The sequence below is a fragment of the Melanerpes formicivorus genome, unplaced genomic scaffold (assembly GCF_026170545.1).
Source record: "Melanerpes formicivorus ecotype bairdi unplaced genomic scaffold, bMelFor1.0.p_v2 SCAF_6, whole genome shotgun sequence".
NCBI classification, from domain to species: Eukaryota; Metazoa; Chordata; class Aves; order Piciformes; family Picidae; genus Melanerpes; species Melanerpes formicivorus.
The window spans coordinates 2,188,961-2,202,320 of record NW_027142358.1 but is presented as its reverse complement, the minus strand read 5'-3'; the positions used below and the strand labels follow the sequence as shown (position 1 = coordinate 2,202,320).

Sequence of the window (13,360 nt, the reverse complement as noted above, 5' to 3'; positions counted from 1 at the left end):
CTGGGCAGCTTGTTCCAATGCCTTGCCACTCCTTCAGTAGGGAATTTTTCCCTTGTATCCAATCTAAACCTCCCCAGCACAACTTAAGCACATTTTTTCTCATCCTATCACTAGCTACTTGGGAGAAGAGACCAATGCCAGCCTCACTCCAACTTCCTTTCAGGTAGTTGTAGAGACCAATAAGATCCTCCCCTCAGCCACCTTCTCTCCAGACTAAACAACCCCAGTTCCCTTACCTGCTCCTTGTACAACATGCCCTCTAAACCCCTCACCAGCCTTGTTTCTCTTCTCTACACACACTGCAGGACCTCAATGTCTTTCCTGTACTGTGGTGCCCAGAACTGAACACAGTACTCAAGCTGTGGCCTCACCAGGGCAGAGTCCAGGGGCATGATTGCTTCCCTACTCCTGCTGGACACACTGTTCTTGGTACAGGCTAGGATGCCATTGGCCTTCTTGGCCAGCTGGGCACACCCAGATATTTTTCTACCAGGCTGCTTTCTAGCTACTCTTCTCCAAGCCTGTAGCATTGCTTTGGGTTGTTGTGACCAAAGTGCAGGACCTGGCACTTGGTCTTGGTAAACCACATCCCATTGGCCTCAGCCCATCAATTTAACCTGTCCAGATCTCTCTGCAGAGCCTTCTTACTCTTGAGCAGATCAAAAGTCCTGCTCAATTTAGTGTTGTCTGCTAACTTGCTGATGGTGCCCTCTATCCCCTCAATCCAAATCATTAATAAAGATATTAACCAGACCTGGCCCCAGTGCCAAGCCCTGGGGCACACTGCTTGTGACTGGCCACCACCTGGATTTAGTTCTGTTTGTCACAATGCTTTGGGCCTGGCCTTCCAGCCATGTTCTGACCTAGAGTCTACCTGACTATCCTGTGGGACAGTGTGTCAAAGGCTTTACTAAAATCTAGGTAGACAACACAGCCTTTCCTTCCTCCACTAGGCAGGTCCCTTGGTCACAGATGAGGATCAGGCAAACCATTGAGGTTGCTGGACACAATGTTCCTCCACACAACAAGGTTTCCAGAAAGCCCTAGCTGAGGTGCTCTGCCTATGACAAATTGCTGTCTTCCTTTTCAGCACCAAAGCTGAGCCTTGGGTGCAGCGTGGATCTCCTTTTCCTGATGGACAGCTCAGCAGGGGTCATGCTGGAAGGATTCCTGCGCTACAAAGCATTCCTCAAGAGGTTCCTGCCAGCGGTGATGGGCCAGGACTCGACAACAAATGTGGGGGTGGCCCAGTACAGTAATGATGTCAGGATACCCATCCAAGTGGGCCAACACAAGGATGCATTCAGCCTCATGAAGAGCATTGATGGTTTGAATTTCAGTGGAGGAGGAACCCTGACAGGCAGAGCCCTGCAGTACATCGCAGAGCATGGGTTTAGGAGCAGTCCAGTCTTTGCAGACAAGCAGGATAACCTCCCACGTGTCGTTGTCTTGCTCACCGACTCCAAGTCCCAGGATTCAGTGGCAGAAGTTGCTAAGAACATGAAGGACCAAGATCTCTTCCTGATTGGTGTAGGCAGCAGCTTCATGAGAGCAGAGCTGACCAAGGTGACTGGCAATCCAAAGCAGACCATTGTCTACTCAGACCCCCAGGACTTGTTCAACAGGATCCCACAGCTGCAGAGAAGAATATGCAGTGTGGGCAGTCCTGAAGGTAAGACTGTGTTGTGGGCATTGTGGAAGAAGTTTCTCAATCCACTAGGAGGTCTCCTGAACTCCACTGGGGAGGAGGGAAGGACAGAAGGATCAGTGCCCTTGCTTGTGTTTTTGCTGGGCTTTTTTGTCATCAGGAAGGAGTACACCTGTGTGATTAGAGGGCTGGAACACCTCTCTATGAGAACTGACTGAGGGAGTTGGGGCTATTCAGTCTGGAGAAGAGAAGGCTCTGAGGAGATCTTATTGTGACCTTCCAGTATCTTAAGGGGACCTACAAGAAAGCTGGGGAGAGACTTTTTAGGGTATCAGGTAATGATAGGACTAGGGGGAACTGATAAAAAACTAGAAGTGGGTAGGTTCAGATTGGATGTTAGGAAGAAGTTCTTCCCCATGAGGGTGGTGAGATACTGGAACAGGTTGCCCAGGGAAGTGGTCAAAGCCTCATCTCTGGAGGTTTTAAGGCCAGGCTGGATGTGGCTGTGAGCAACCTGATGTAGTATGAGGTGTCCCTGGCCATGGCAAAGGGGTTGGAACTTGAAGGTCTCTTCCAACATGGTCTGGTCTATTTCTTATTCTATTTCTATTTCTTATTCTATTTCTATTTCTTATTCTATTTCTAATTCTATTTCTTATTCTTATTCCATTCCATTCCATTCTATTCCATTCTTCTAACTAGGTGATCCTTGAGGTCCCTTCCAACCCTGACAATTCTGTGATTCTGAACAAAGCTGTTTGCACTTTTTTAACCAGGCTGCCAGGCACAGTCTCTGGATTTGGTGTTTGCAGTGGATGCCTCGGCTGGAGTTGGCCTGGAGAATTTTCTGCGGCTGAGAGGCTTTGCCAGGAGCAGCTCTCTGCACTTCAGTGTCAATCGGGACGTCACCCAGCTTGCCCTGGTGGTGTATGGCAGCAGAGCTCACACTGTGTTTGCTTTGGACACCCACACAAGCGGGGCAGCTGTCCTCCAAGCCATCAGCCAGGGGCCTTTCCTCGGGGGCTCGGCCTCTGCTGGCAGCGCCTTGCTGCACATCTTTGGTGACGTGATGACCGTGCGGAAAGGAGCGAGGCCTGGTGTCAGCAAGGTCGTGGTGGTGCTCACTAATGGAGGGGGCATGGAGGATGCAGCTGCCCCAGCTCAGCAGCTCAGGCACAACGGCATCCTGGTGTTTGTGGTTGCCATTGGGGATGCGCCGAGGGACACGCTGCTGAGGGTTGCTGGGTCTCCCGACTACCTGGTCCACATCTCCTCCTATGAAGACCTGCAGCATTACCAAGACCTCATCATCGAAAGAATCTGTGAAGGTGAGAGAATGTCCCAGCCTTGGTCTTTATGCTGGTGCCCCCAGCTCTCATTATCATAGGTTTTCTGATGGTTTGCAGAGTGAGCTCAATGCTACCTCGATATTACAGGTGGGAAAACAATGACATAGAGAGACCTGGAAATTGACCAAAGCAACCTTAGAGGAATAAGAACCAACTTTCCAATTGAGTGGGTGAGATTTGGCTTAGTGTGAATGGTTCTTTCCAGCCCTGCCAGGTCTGGGATCTACCCTCCATGAAAAAAAATAAGAAAAGTTTGCCTTTTTTTCTGATACTGCTTTAAACCTGCAGAATTTGCTGTTTGTTACTGTACCCCCTGCAGTGCTGCTGGGGGGTGCTTAATGGGACACGTTACAGAATCAACCAGGTTGGAAAAGACCTCAGAGATCGTCAAGTCCAACCTACTACCTAATACCTAACACCTCATGACAACTAAAACATGGCTTCAAGTGCCACATCCATTGTAGAGCCTCCCTACCCTCATGAAGATCAACACTCACACCTAACTTGGTGTCATCTGCAAACTTACAAAGCACTTTGGGATGTGGTTGAATGGATGTGGTAGTATTAAGTCAGTGGTTGGACTTGATGATCTTAGAGGTCTCTTCCAACCAAAACAAGTCTATGATTCTGTGACTCCTGTCCATCCTTACTGTCCTGCCACTGAAGTCCTCATGTGGGCTGTCAAGATTTTGTGTGTAGCACAGGATTTAATATCAGAATTTGTGCATTTTGAAGCCTTCATACTGTTAAACTGAGGCCTTCAGGCAACTTGTGGTTAATTTTGTTTGCAGGACCATAATCCTCATCTCTAAAATGGGAGGGAAGAGGTTTCAAATATTTGTGTCACAGCCCATGTTTGTGCAAAGAAATGTGCACTTTCTTCAAAGCTTTGAGTCCTGAGGGCCAGTGCCCAGCTGGGAGAAAGCTGAGTCTGCTACCAAGTTTGAAACACTCATGTGCTGAGTGTGAGTGCCCATGTTTGATAGAAACCAGCTTTACAGAAAAGGTAGCAGCCCTGGCTTACAGAAAGCCATGGGGAAAGTGCTTCTGGTTGAAATGCTGTGCCTTGATTCTTACTCAAATAGTCCCAAGTTTAGCATTTAGCCCTTTGCTTTTGCTATGTTTTAACCCATTTGTAAGAACAAATCATAGAATTGTTAGGGTTGGAAGGGATCTCAAGGATCATCTAGTTCCAAACCCCTGCCATGGCCGGGGACACCACACACTAGAGCAGGCTGCTCACAGCCACATACAGCCTGGCCTTAAATACCTCCAGGGATGAGGCTCCTACCACCTCCCTGGGCACCCTGTTCCAGTGTCTCACCACCCTCATGGGGAAGAACTTCTTCCTAACATCCAATCTGGATCTACCCATTTCTATTTTTGTTCCATCCCCCCTTGTCCTGTCTCTACCTGACACCCTAAATGTCCCTCCCCAGTATGAAGAAGTATGTTGAGCTTCAGCACAGTCAAAGATCCTCTTCACCTCTGGGCATGCTCACAGCTCTTTCAGGGTTAGAAAGCACTACAGCACAGCCCCTTTGGGGTGAGGAGCTGATCCTCTGGCAGACCCTGCAGAGGGTTTCTACCTGGAGCCGTTCAGTGTGCTCCTACTGCAGTGTTACTTTCAGCTGTGTTATTCTGGAAACAATCTGCTGCACCATGAAATTAACACCAAGGATGAAGGGGAAGAGATGGCAAGGTTCAATGAGTCAGGGTAGTGACACATTGTTTCCTGAGACTGAATTGCAGCTTTCATTTCATGTGCAGGTAATCCCTGTTTGTACTAGACAGGGCTAAGGGACCAAGGGCGATGGAAAGATAAGGCCTTCATTCAGTCTTTCCCTCCCTAGTCCAAGACTCAATAACAGAATCATTGTCTGTGAGAGGACTTGGAGAAAAAAAAATTATGAATCATGAGAAAAGTATTTGAGAAACAGGCCCTGCCTTTGGACACCTGGAATGTTGTGTTGATCCTGAGGCTCAGCTGGAAAGGGAAAAGGAGGGGAAAAAAGAAGAAAAAGAAGAGTTGAAAAAAAGGGGGGGGGAAGGAAAAAAAGGGATCCAGGGTTTAGGAGAAAGAATCTCCAAGCATTATGTGTGTGTGTGGATGTTGACTTGCTGGAACGAGTCCAGAGAAGGGCAACAAAGTTGGTGAGGGGTTTGGAACACAAGCCCTATGAGGAAAGACTGAGGGAGCTGGGGTTGCTTAGCCTGGAGAAGAGGAGACTCAGGGGTGACCTTATTGCTCTCTACAACTACCTGAAGGGAGGTTGTAGACAGGTGGATGTTGGTCTCTTCTCCCAGGCAGCCAGTACCAGAACAAGAGGACACAGTCTCAGGCTGCGCCAGGGGAGGTTCAGGTTGGATGTTAGGAAGAAGTTCTATACAGAGAGAGTGATTGCCCATTGGAATGTGCTGCCCAGGCAGGTGGTGGAGTCACCATCACTGGAGGTGTTCAGGAGGAGACTTGATGGGGTGCTTGGTGCCATGGGTTAGTTGTTTAGGTGGGTTGGATTGGTTGATGGGTTGGACACAATGATCTTGAAGGTCTCTTCCAACCTGGTTTATTCTGTGTATATATGAACCTGATTAATGGAAATACAAGTTCTTGGGATCATCAAAGGATAGAATCCCTGAGGTATGAGAGGTGGTAGAAGATTCATCCCTGGAGCTTTTTAAGGCCAGGCTGGATGTGGCTCTGGCCAGCCTGATGTAGTGTGAGGTGTCCCTGCCCATGGCGGGGGGGTTGGAACTAGATGATCCCTGAGGACCCTTCCGACCCTAATGATTCTATGATTTAAGCTGATATTGTGCTAACATTAGTCTTGAGCTGAGACAAATGGGGTCTGGGTAAAACAGCATGTTTACTCCAAACAGGGACCACCAAGTTATGCTGGAGAGCAGCTGTCATGGATATGGAGGTGCTTATGTGTTCAGTGCACAGCTCTGAAGAAGCTTCATTTTGCTTTGCAGCCTGATGTGTTGTTTTAAGGATTTATTAGTAACATTATCCTCTGAACTGGAACATCTAGCAAAGCCCTTCCTCTTCTCTAGGTTAAGCACAGAGGAGTTTGTCAGCTGTGTCAAGACAGGGTTGTGAGCTTGTACTCTGCCATGCTAATGTGGATTTCCAATCCCGTTAGCTTCAGATGACTTTTCCTGATGTTTGGAACATAGAATCATAGAATTGATAGGGTTGGAAGGGACCTCAGGGATCATCCAGTTCCAACCCCCCTGCCATGGGCTGCTATTTTTGCAGCTATTAATACTCTGTAGATGTACCTGAACCTGCTGTTCTGCTTGTGTCTTGTTGTGTTTATTTTTGCAGAAGCAAAAAGCCCTGTGAACCTGTGCAAACCCAACCCCTGCATGAACCAGGGTGTATGCATCCTTGGGCCTGGGAGCTACCACTGCCAATGCCACGGCTGGGAAGGACCCCACTGCGAGAGCAGTAAGAGTCAGCAGCTGGCAGCCATGGCAGATGGCAGCCATGCTGCTCAGCCCCTTTGAAAGGATCCCACACCTCTACCTCTTCCTCTTGGGCAGCTGGCCAGGTCTTGGTGCTGATGTGGCCTCTGTCACAGGGAGAGAGGAGAGGTTTGGTCTGCTGAAGGGAGCAAAGGCTTCTCAAGAAGCTGTGCCCTAGATTATACATTCACTGAGTTGGCTGTGAGGGCACCCCAAGAAGGTCTAACAATTTTGGTAATCATCTTCCACTCTGTTCTGTTCCTCTTTGCCCTGCTAGAAGAAACAAACTTTCCTTGACTCCTGGGGTGGAAAGCTCTGGTTCCCTTTTAATGAGAGGAAGCTGTCTTTGTTGGAGTGTGACACTGTTGCTTTCAGTGCTTTCCATGGTGTAAAAGCCTTCCCATTGCCCTCTTCCTCTTCATCAGAAGAGCAATGGCCAGGAGGAGATGAGCCTCTGGCTCCTTAGGGGTGGTCCAGTGCCCATAGTGAGAAGTTCTCAGTTAAGTGCTTTTCCCCACCTAGTATTGTGCTCTTCACCTCAGCATAGGAGTTCTGACTTCAATTCCATGGCCTCTAAGATTTGTCAGCTAAAGCCAAGTGGGTGCTTGTTGGGTTGTAATGGACTGAGTGTGGCTTTATCCCTTGGTTGCAGCACTGCAGGATGTCAGGGGTTGGAAGGGACCTCAAGAGATCATTGAGTCCAACCCCCCTGCCAGAGCAGGACCATAGAATCTAGCACAGGCCACACAGGAATGCATCCAGATGGGTCTTGAAAGTCTCCAAAGAAGGAGACTTCACAACCTCTCTGGGGAGCCTGTTCCAGTGCTCTGTGAAGCTCCTTAACAGTAAAGAAGTTCCTCCTCATGTACAGGTGGAACCTCCTGTGCTGTAATTTATATCCATTACCCCTTGTCCTATCACAGGGTGCCACTGAGCAGAGCCTGTCCCCTGCCTCTTGATCCCCAGCCCTCAGATGTTTATAAACATTGATTAAATCCCCTCTGAGTCTTCTCTTCTCCAGACTGAACAGCTCCAGGGCTCTCAGCCTCTCCTCACAGGGCAGTGCTCCAGTCCCTTAGTCATCCTGGTAGCTCTCCATTGGACTCCCTCCAGCAGATCCCTGTCCCTCTTGAACTGGGGAGCCCAAAACTGGATGCAATATTCCAGGTGAGGTTTCCCCATGGCAGAGTAGAGGGGGAGGAGAACCTCCCTGGATCTGCTGGACACACTCCTCTTTAATGCACCCCAGGATCCCATTGGCCTCCTTGGCTGCAAGGGCACATTGCTGTCCCATGGAGAACTTGTTGTCCACCAGGACTCCCAGGTCCTTCTCCAGCAGATCACCTCCTAACCTGTACTGGTGCAGTTTATTATTCCTTCCCAGGTGCAGCACTCTGCACTTATGCTCATTGAACCTCCTTAGGTTCCTCTTTGCCCAGCTTTCAGTCTGTCCCTGTCTTGCTGAAAAGGTCCCTGAAGGTCTTACCCCATCTGTGTGTTTCTGTTCCACAACAGGAGTTCTGCGAGGTGATTCTCCGAGGTCCCTGCTCCCTCCTTCACGCTCCCAGGCGCAGTGGCGTTCGGGTGGCTTGCGGCATTTCCCCAGAGCCTCATGGCACACCAAAAGGCACAGGGGCCACAGGCACTGACACAGATGCACTGAGTGCTCCAGTCCTCTGCCTCTGCTCACAGCCATGACCCGTACTTGGCAGTGATTTGGTTGCTCCAGCACAGGGGCTGTGCTGAGGCTGTTACAGTGGTGTGATGGTGTCATCCACCCGCACCAACAAACCCTTGGCTGGGCACAGTTGGAGAAGCGAATGAAGCTGTGTTTCACGAGCAATAATGAAATGCAATCAATATATACAAACTGTACAGTATTTGCAATATTATACAAGGATTTACAGGAAAGAACACAACACAGAAACCCACCTGAGGAGGATTTCACCTCGAGTTCCTCCCAGCCTCTCTCCCCTTTCCCTTTTTCCCTCTAGCTAATTAGAAAGAGAAAAAAAGAAGAGGAAGAAAATTGTTAAGGGAATTTTTCAGTTAGGCTCAAAAGCTTTGTTAGAGGAAAAACTAGTATGATTATCTCAAAGTTTGCAGATAAGAGAGTCATGGAACCAATAAGGTTGGAAAAGACCTCAAAGATCATCAAGTCCAACCCGTTACCCAACACCTCATGACTACCTAAACCATGGCTCCAAGTGCCACATTCAATCCCTTTTTGAACACCTCCAGGGATGGGGACTCCACCACCTCCCTGGGCAGCACATTCCAATGGCCAATCTCTCTTTCTGGGATGAACTTTCTCCTCACCTCCAGCCTAAACTTCCCCTGGCACAGCTTGAGACTGTGTCTTCTTGTTCTGGTGCTGGTTACCTGGGTAAAAAGAAGAGTGTGGCTAGCAGGTTGAGGAAGGCTCTCCTCCTCCTCCCCCTTGGTGAGACATCAGGAGTGTCAGGGCCAGTTCTGGGCTCTGTGTTTCAAGGAGAGGAAACTGCTAGAATGGAGTAGAATAGGAATGGAATGGAGTAGAATAGGAATGGAATAGAATAGGAGGTCTCCCTCTCTGTCCAGAACAGCGCCATGCAAGCAGCAAGAGACAGAGTGCCGGAGTGAGAGAAAAAGAATGTGAGAGATATTTGCTGTGGTACATCTCAGATCTGACCAATGAAATTCATTTAGAATTAACCTTTGTTTTCCTTTTTTACACCCAGACATTCAGCTAGAGAATTTTGCAGCTATCCTTTCTTACAGACACAACCTAAACTGTCACAGCCATTCACAGTTTCTGCCTCGCTCGAAGTGGACTTCCTGGTGCTCCCTTTCTTGGTTTTTTTTTGAGTTGAAGTAAATGTTTAAGTATTTATTGTTGTTGGCATTTCCTCATCCAGGTGTGAGTGCTCTGTGGTTACTCTCATTATTGTTTTTATAAAATTGTTTAAATTGTAACAGGCTTCTTGAGAGATCTTTGAGGTAGTCTGAAAAAAATCTGTGTCAGCCTGAGCAATCTCGGGGCTCCTGCTGAAGGTGGATAACACAGTGTGTTCGGGTTGTGCACTGGCAGCCAGCTGCTGGGGTGATTGGCTTGGAACAGTAAGACAAATTAAGAGGAAGAGGAGGCAGAACTCATGATCACAGGATGTTAGGGGTTGGAAGGGACCTCAGGAGAGCATCAAGTTCAACCCCTCTGCCAGAGCAGGACCGTAGAATCTAACACAGGTTGCACAGGAATGCATCCAGATGGGTCTTGAAAGTCTCCAGAGAAGGAGACACCACAACCTCTCTGGGGAGCCTGTTCCAGTGCTCTGTGACCCTCACAGTGAAGTGAAGAAGTTCCTCTTCATGCTGAGGTGGAGCGTCCTGTGCTGTGGTTTGTATCTGTTATGAGCCTCATTCTGGTTTGTATGTTGCCCATGCCGTGTTCTCCTCTGAATTTATGTGGAGTTTAGCTTTGTGGGCACTTTGTAACTGTGTATTTGCAGTAAGGAGGGGTTTGAAAAGGTTTGGGTTTTTTTGCAAGAGCTTCTAATGGTTTCTGCAACTCTGAGGGAGAGCTGTGTCTCACTACTAGGTGTGTTGGCTGTTTTCCTCCTGCTACAAACACACCAGATAAGGACAATCCCCCAGCCATTTACAGGTAAGTGTCTGGGCTCTTGTAGGCTCTGAATGGAGCCACGCTTTGTACCACCCTGCTGGTCCTTGGACTATCTGCTTTCAGGCTTAACTTCATTTCTCCTCTTCCAGCCTCACTCTTACCTGCCAGCCATGGTCTGATGAGGGGACAGGACCAAGACAACCACTTGAGCAGCTTGCATGGGTGCTGGGACCAGAGCATAGCAGGCAATTGCAGGTCAGAGAAGGAAGATACCTGAGCCTGTCCTCCCAGATACCATCCAGCCTTTCCTTTCTTCTCCTTCTGGACACCTCTTTGCTCTCTCCTTTGCCAGTACATGTTTTTCTCTTATTCTTTTCTTGCCTGTTCTTTGTCAAGTCTCACCTCTTCATTTTGGTGCTATTACCATGGCTCTAAGTTTTGCCACATCTCTTGGCACTGCTTTTGGAGCTGGCTGGGGAGAACACTGTGCTTGTCCTGCCCTGAACCCACATGGATGAGCTGAATGGTATTTCTGCCTCCTCTCATTGCTTAAAGCTGATCTTGTTCTCAGTGCAACCGTCTCTGCAGCTCAAGCTGGGCCTCTGGTGGGGCTGTGATGGCTTACATGTCTTCAAAGACACTTTGGCCACATGCCTGCATCCTTCAGAGCATCAGCCTCACTGCATCACAAGATCAAATTGCCCCTAAAGCTGTAAAATTTACCTAACTGTTCCCCCAGGGCCCATGGTTCACACTGTTGAGTTGTTCTCTGCTGCCTTTCCCAGGGTGTCCATCACCTTGGGAGAGAAGGAGCAGCTCTGCTCAGGGCCAAGGCAGAGACATTAACTGTGACTGCCAGGGCTGATGACAATAATGTCTATTGTTCCCAGAAGAGGAAAAAATCCTCTTGCCCAGATGTCCTGGCTCCATGTTTGAATAGTAACATTAGATGTACAAAGAGAGACACAAATTACTCTGCAGGTTTATTGTCAAAAGAATTGTCTGAAAGCACTCTTGGGGATGAAAGCTGGCACTGAGACAAGAGCGGCACTGTCAATGTATCTGGTGGGAGAAACTAGGCAAGGAAAAAGGAGAATTTCCTCTCTCTATTCACTGTCACTTTGGTAGATTGTCTGTGTCCCAAGGCACAGAGAAATAGAGGCTTTGCTGAAGGGTTGACATTTGGGCTAGAAAGGGAAACTCATTTGTGAGTGTTACTTACTTAGGCATGGCTGTAGCTGACCATTGCTGTAAGCCTGTCAGACATCTCTTGTTATGGAGAGAAAGGGCTAGATCAGACTCACAGCTGACACCAAAGATGTGATTTCTCTTTTGTGGTGCAGAAGTGCCCATGGAGGAAGCAGGATTGCACTCAGGCTCCTCTGAAAACCCTCCCCAGCCTCCATGCACAACTTCTGTTGTGCATAGGGTCAGAGACCACAACTTCTCACCCTTGCTGCCCTGTTAGATTTGTAGCTTCCTGGTGAGTTCTCTGCTCCAATTTGTCCAATAGCATCATCAGGACTGGTCTTCCCTCTCAAAGGGAAGTGTATTTGCCTTGCTGGCACTCAACTCTGGAGCAGGGATGTGCATTCTGAGCCTCACACAGGTGCCTGAAGCCTTTTCTGATGTCTGCAGAACAGTTTGGACAGTGCTGCTGAATGCTTTGCCTGGTGGCAAATATCACTTGGTGTCATCTTTGTAAGTTCTCTCTGTTTTAATACCTGTCTAGCAAGTCCATTTTTAGAGTGCATGAGCTTTACTGGGACAAAGGATGCTTGCCTAGGTCCTGAGCTGGGGCAATCCCTGTGTTTGTATCATCTTGCTGGTTTTAAGCACAGATAGACAAACTGCTTATGTGATTCTGGAGTCACAGACTATGAAATCTCATGCTAGAGACAACATTTTAATGCTGGGTGGGATACATCCAACCCTGAGCATCAGTTTCTCGAGTAGAGATGGTATGAAAGATTGGAAACTCTTGGAGGAGTTTCATGAAAGCTGGTTCCTAAACCCAGCCCTTAGTCTCTGAGTGCATCTGGCTTGAGGTCTCAGTTCCCAAAATGCCCCAGGGATCCCTCTGTGTGTGGAGCCACGTGTGCTGCCGCTGCGACCTTCCTCCTAAATGCAGCTAGCTGATTGCTGAAGCCTTGGGCGGTTGCTCAGATGTGCTCTGGCAGTGCCAGCTCCCACCAGCTCTCGTTTTGTACAGGACAAAGCACTTTGCAAGGTAAGAAAGCAGCAGGGCCCTGGGGGGGATGGGAGAAGCCAAGCTGATGACAAAGACCAAGGTCTATGGGATGGAGTTGCTGCTGGTCCCACAAGCAAGCAGGACACTGCAGTTGTTGGAGCTGCTTTCTTTTTACCAATCAGAACTGAAGAGCCTGGCTAATTCCTAGGCCTTTCCTCCTGCACATTTTAATTAAAAAGAGGAAGTAAGTAAGTAGCTTGCACCTCTGACATGCTCCCTTGTTAAATTCACTCTCACAGACGTGCTTTGGTTCAGTCACAAACACTTAATGAGGACTTAGCTCATGGCAGCTCCTTCCCTTAAGGCTGGGTCAATGCTTGGGGCTGGCACAGGCACCAAGGAGGTGGGTTCCCTGCAAAGGCAGTGCTAATCCTGTCTGGCATCAGGGGAGCACAGAGGATGTTGTCTGTGCCAGGTTGCCATTAGATGTCTGGACTGTTGCTACAAATGGAGCTGTGAGTTACTCTTGCTCTGTAGGATTGCTGGATGAGCCTCGCTTGATCCTGGGCAAGGTGCTGACTTCAGAGGAAAGCCTTTAGGAAACTGGGATTTAAGGAAGTGCTGTGGATTCCACACCCTTTAGTCTTACCTTCCCTCAGCAAGCAAAATCATGCCAGTTTGTAATGAGTAAATGTGTTTGGTGTCTGTGCTGTAAAGGCTGGAGCAGGTCAGCTGGGCTTCTGACCTTGCTGTGGCAGAGGCACTTGAAGCCATGGTTTAGTAGTCATGAGATCTTGGGTAACAGGTTGGACTTGATGATCTCTGGGGTCTTTTCCAACCTTATTGATTGTGTGATTCTATACCTGAGTGCTGGCACTAGCTCTGCTGATGTTCCCCTTAATGCTTCTTCAGCCTGCAGAATCTTACTCTCCTAAGTGAAAGTTAGTTTGAGTCATTCTGGAGACGAACTTACATTACTATTTAGTCCAACTTCTCCACCAATAAGAGGAAGATTGACAAAAAATTCTTCCTTTGAATTCTGGCATTCTACTTCTGCCTTAGGAAAATCAAAGTGCCTGCTAGCTCTCTTCATGTTCTAC

The 13,360-nt window shown here is 48.5% G+C and overlaps 1 protein-coding gene across 1 annotated transcript in view; it reads left to right on the top strand.

Moving 5' to 3' along the window:
- VWA2 (von Willebrand factor A domain containing 2) overlaps positions 1–10,427 on the top strand; it is a 29,851-nt gene extending 19,424 nt beyond the window's left edge. Inside the window, exons 10-13 of the mRNA XM_068139330.1 lie at positions 1,091–1,672; positions 2,425–2,976; positions 6,329–6,451; positions 7,984–10,427. Coding sequence (XP_067995431.1) covers positions 1,091–1,672; positions 2,425–2,976; positions 6,329–6,451; positions 7,984–8,117 — 1,391 coding nt within the window. The 3' untranslated portion in view covers positions 8,118–10,427. The remainder of the gene's footprint in view (positions 1–1,090; positions 1,673–2,424; positions 2,977–6,328; positions 6,452–7,983) is intronic.
- Positions 10,428–13,360: the final 2,933 nt, after the last annotated feature.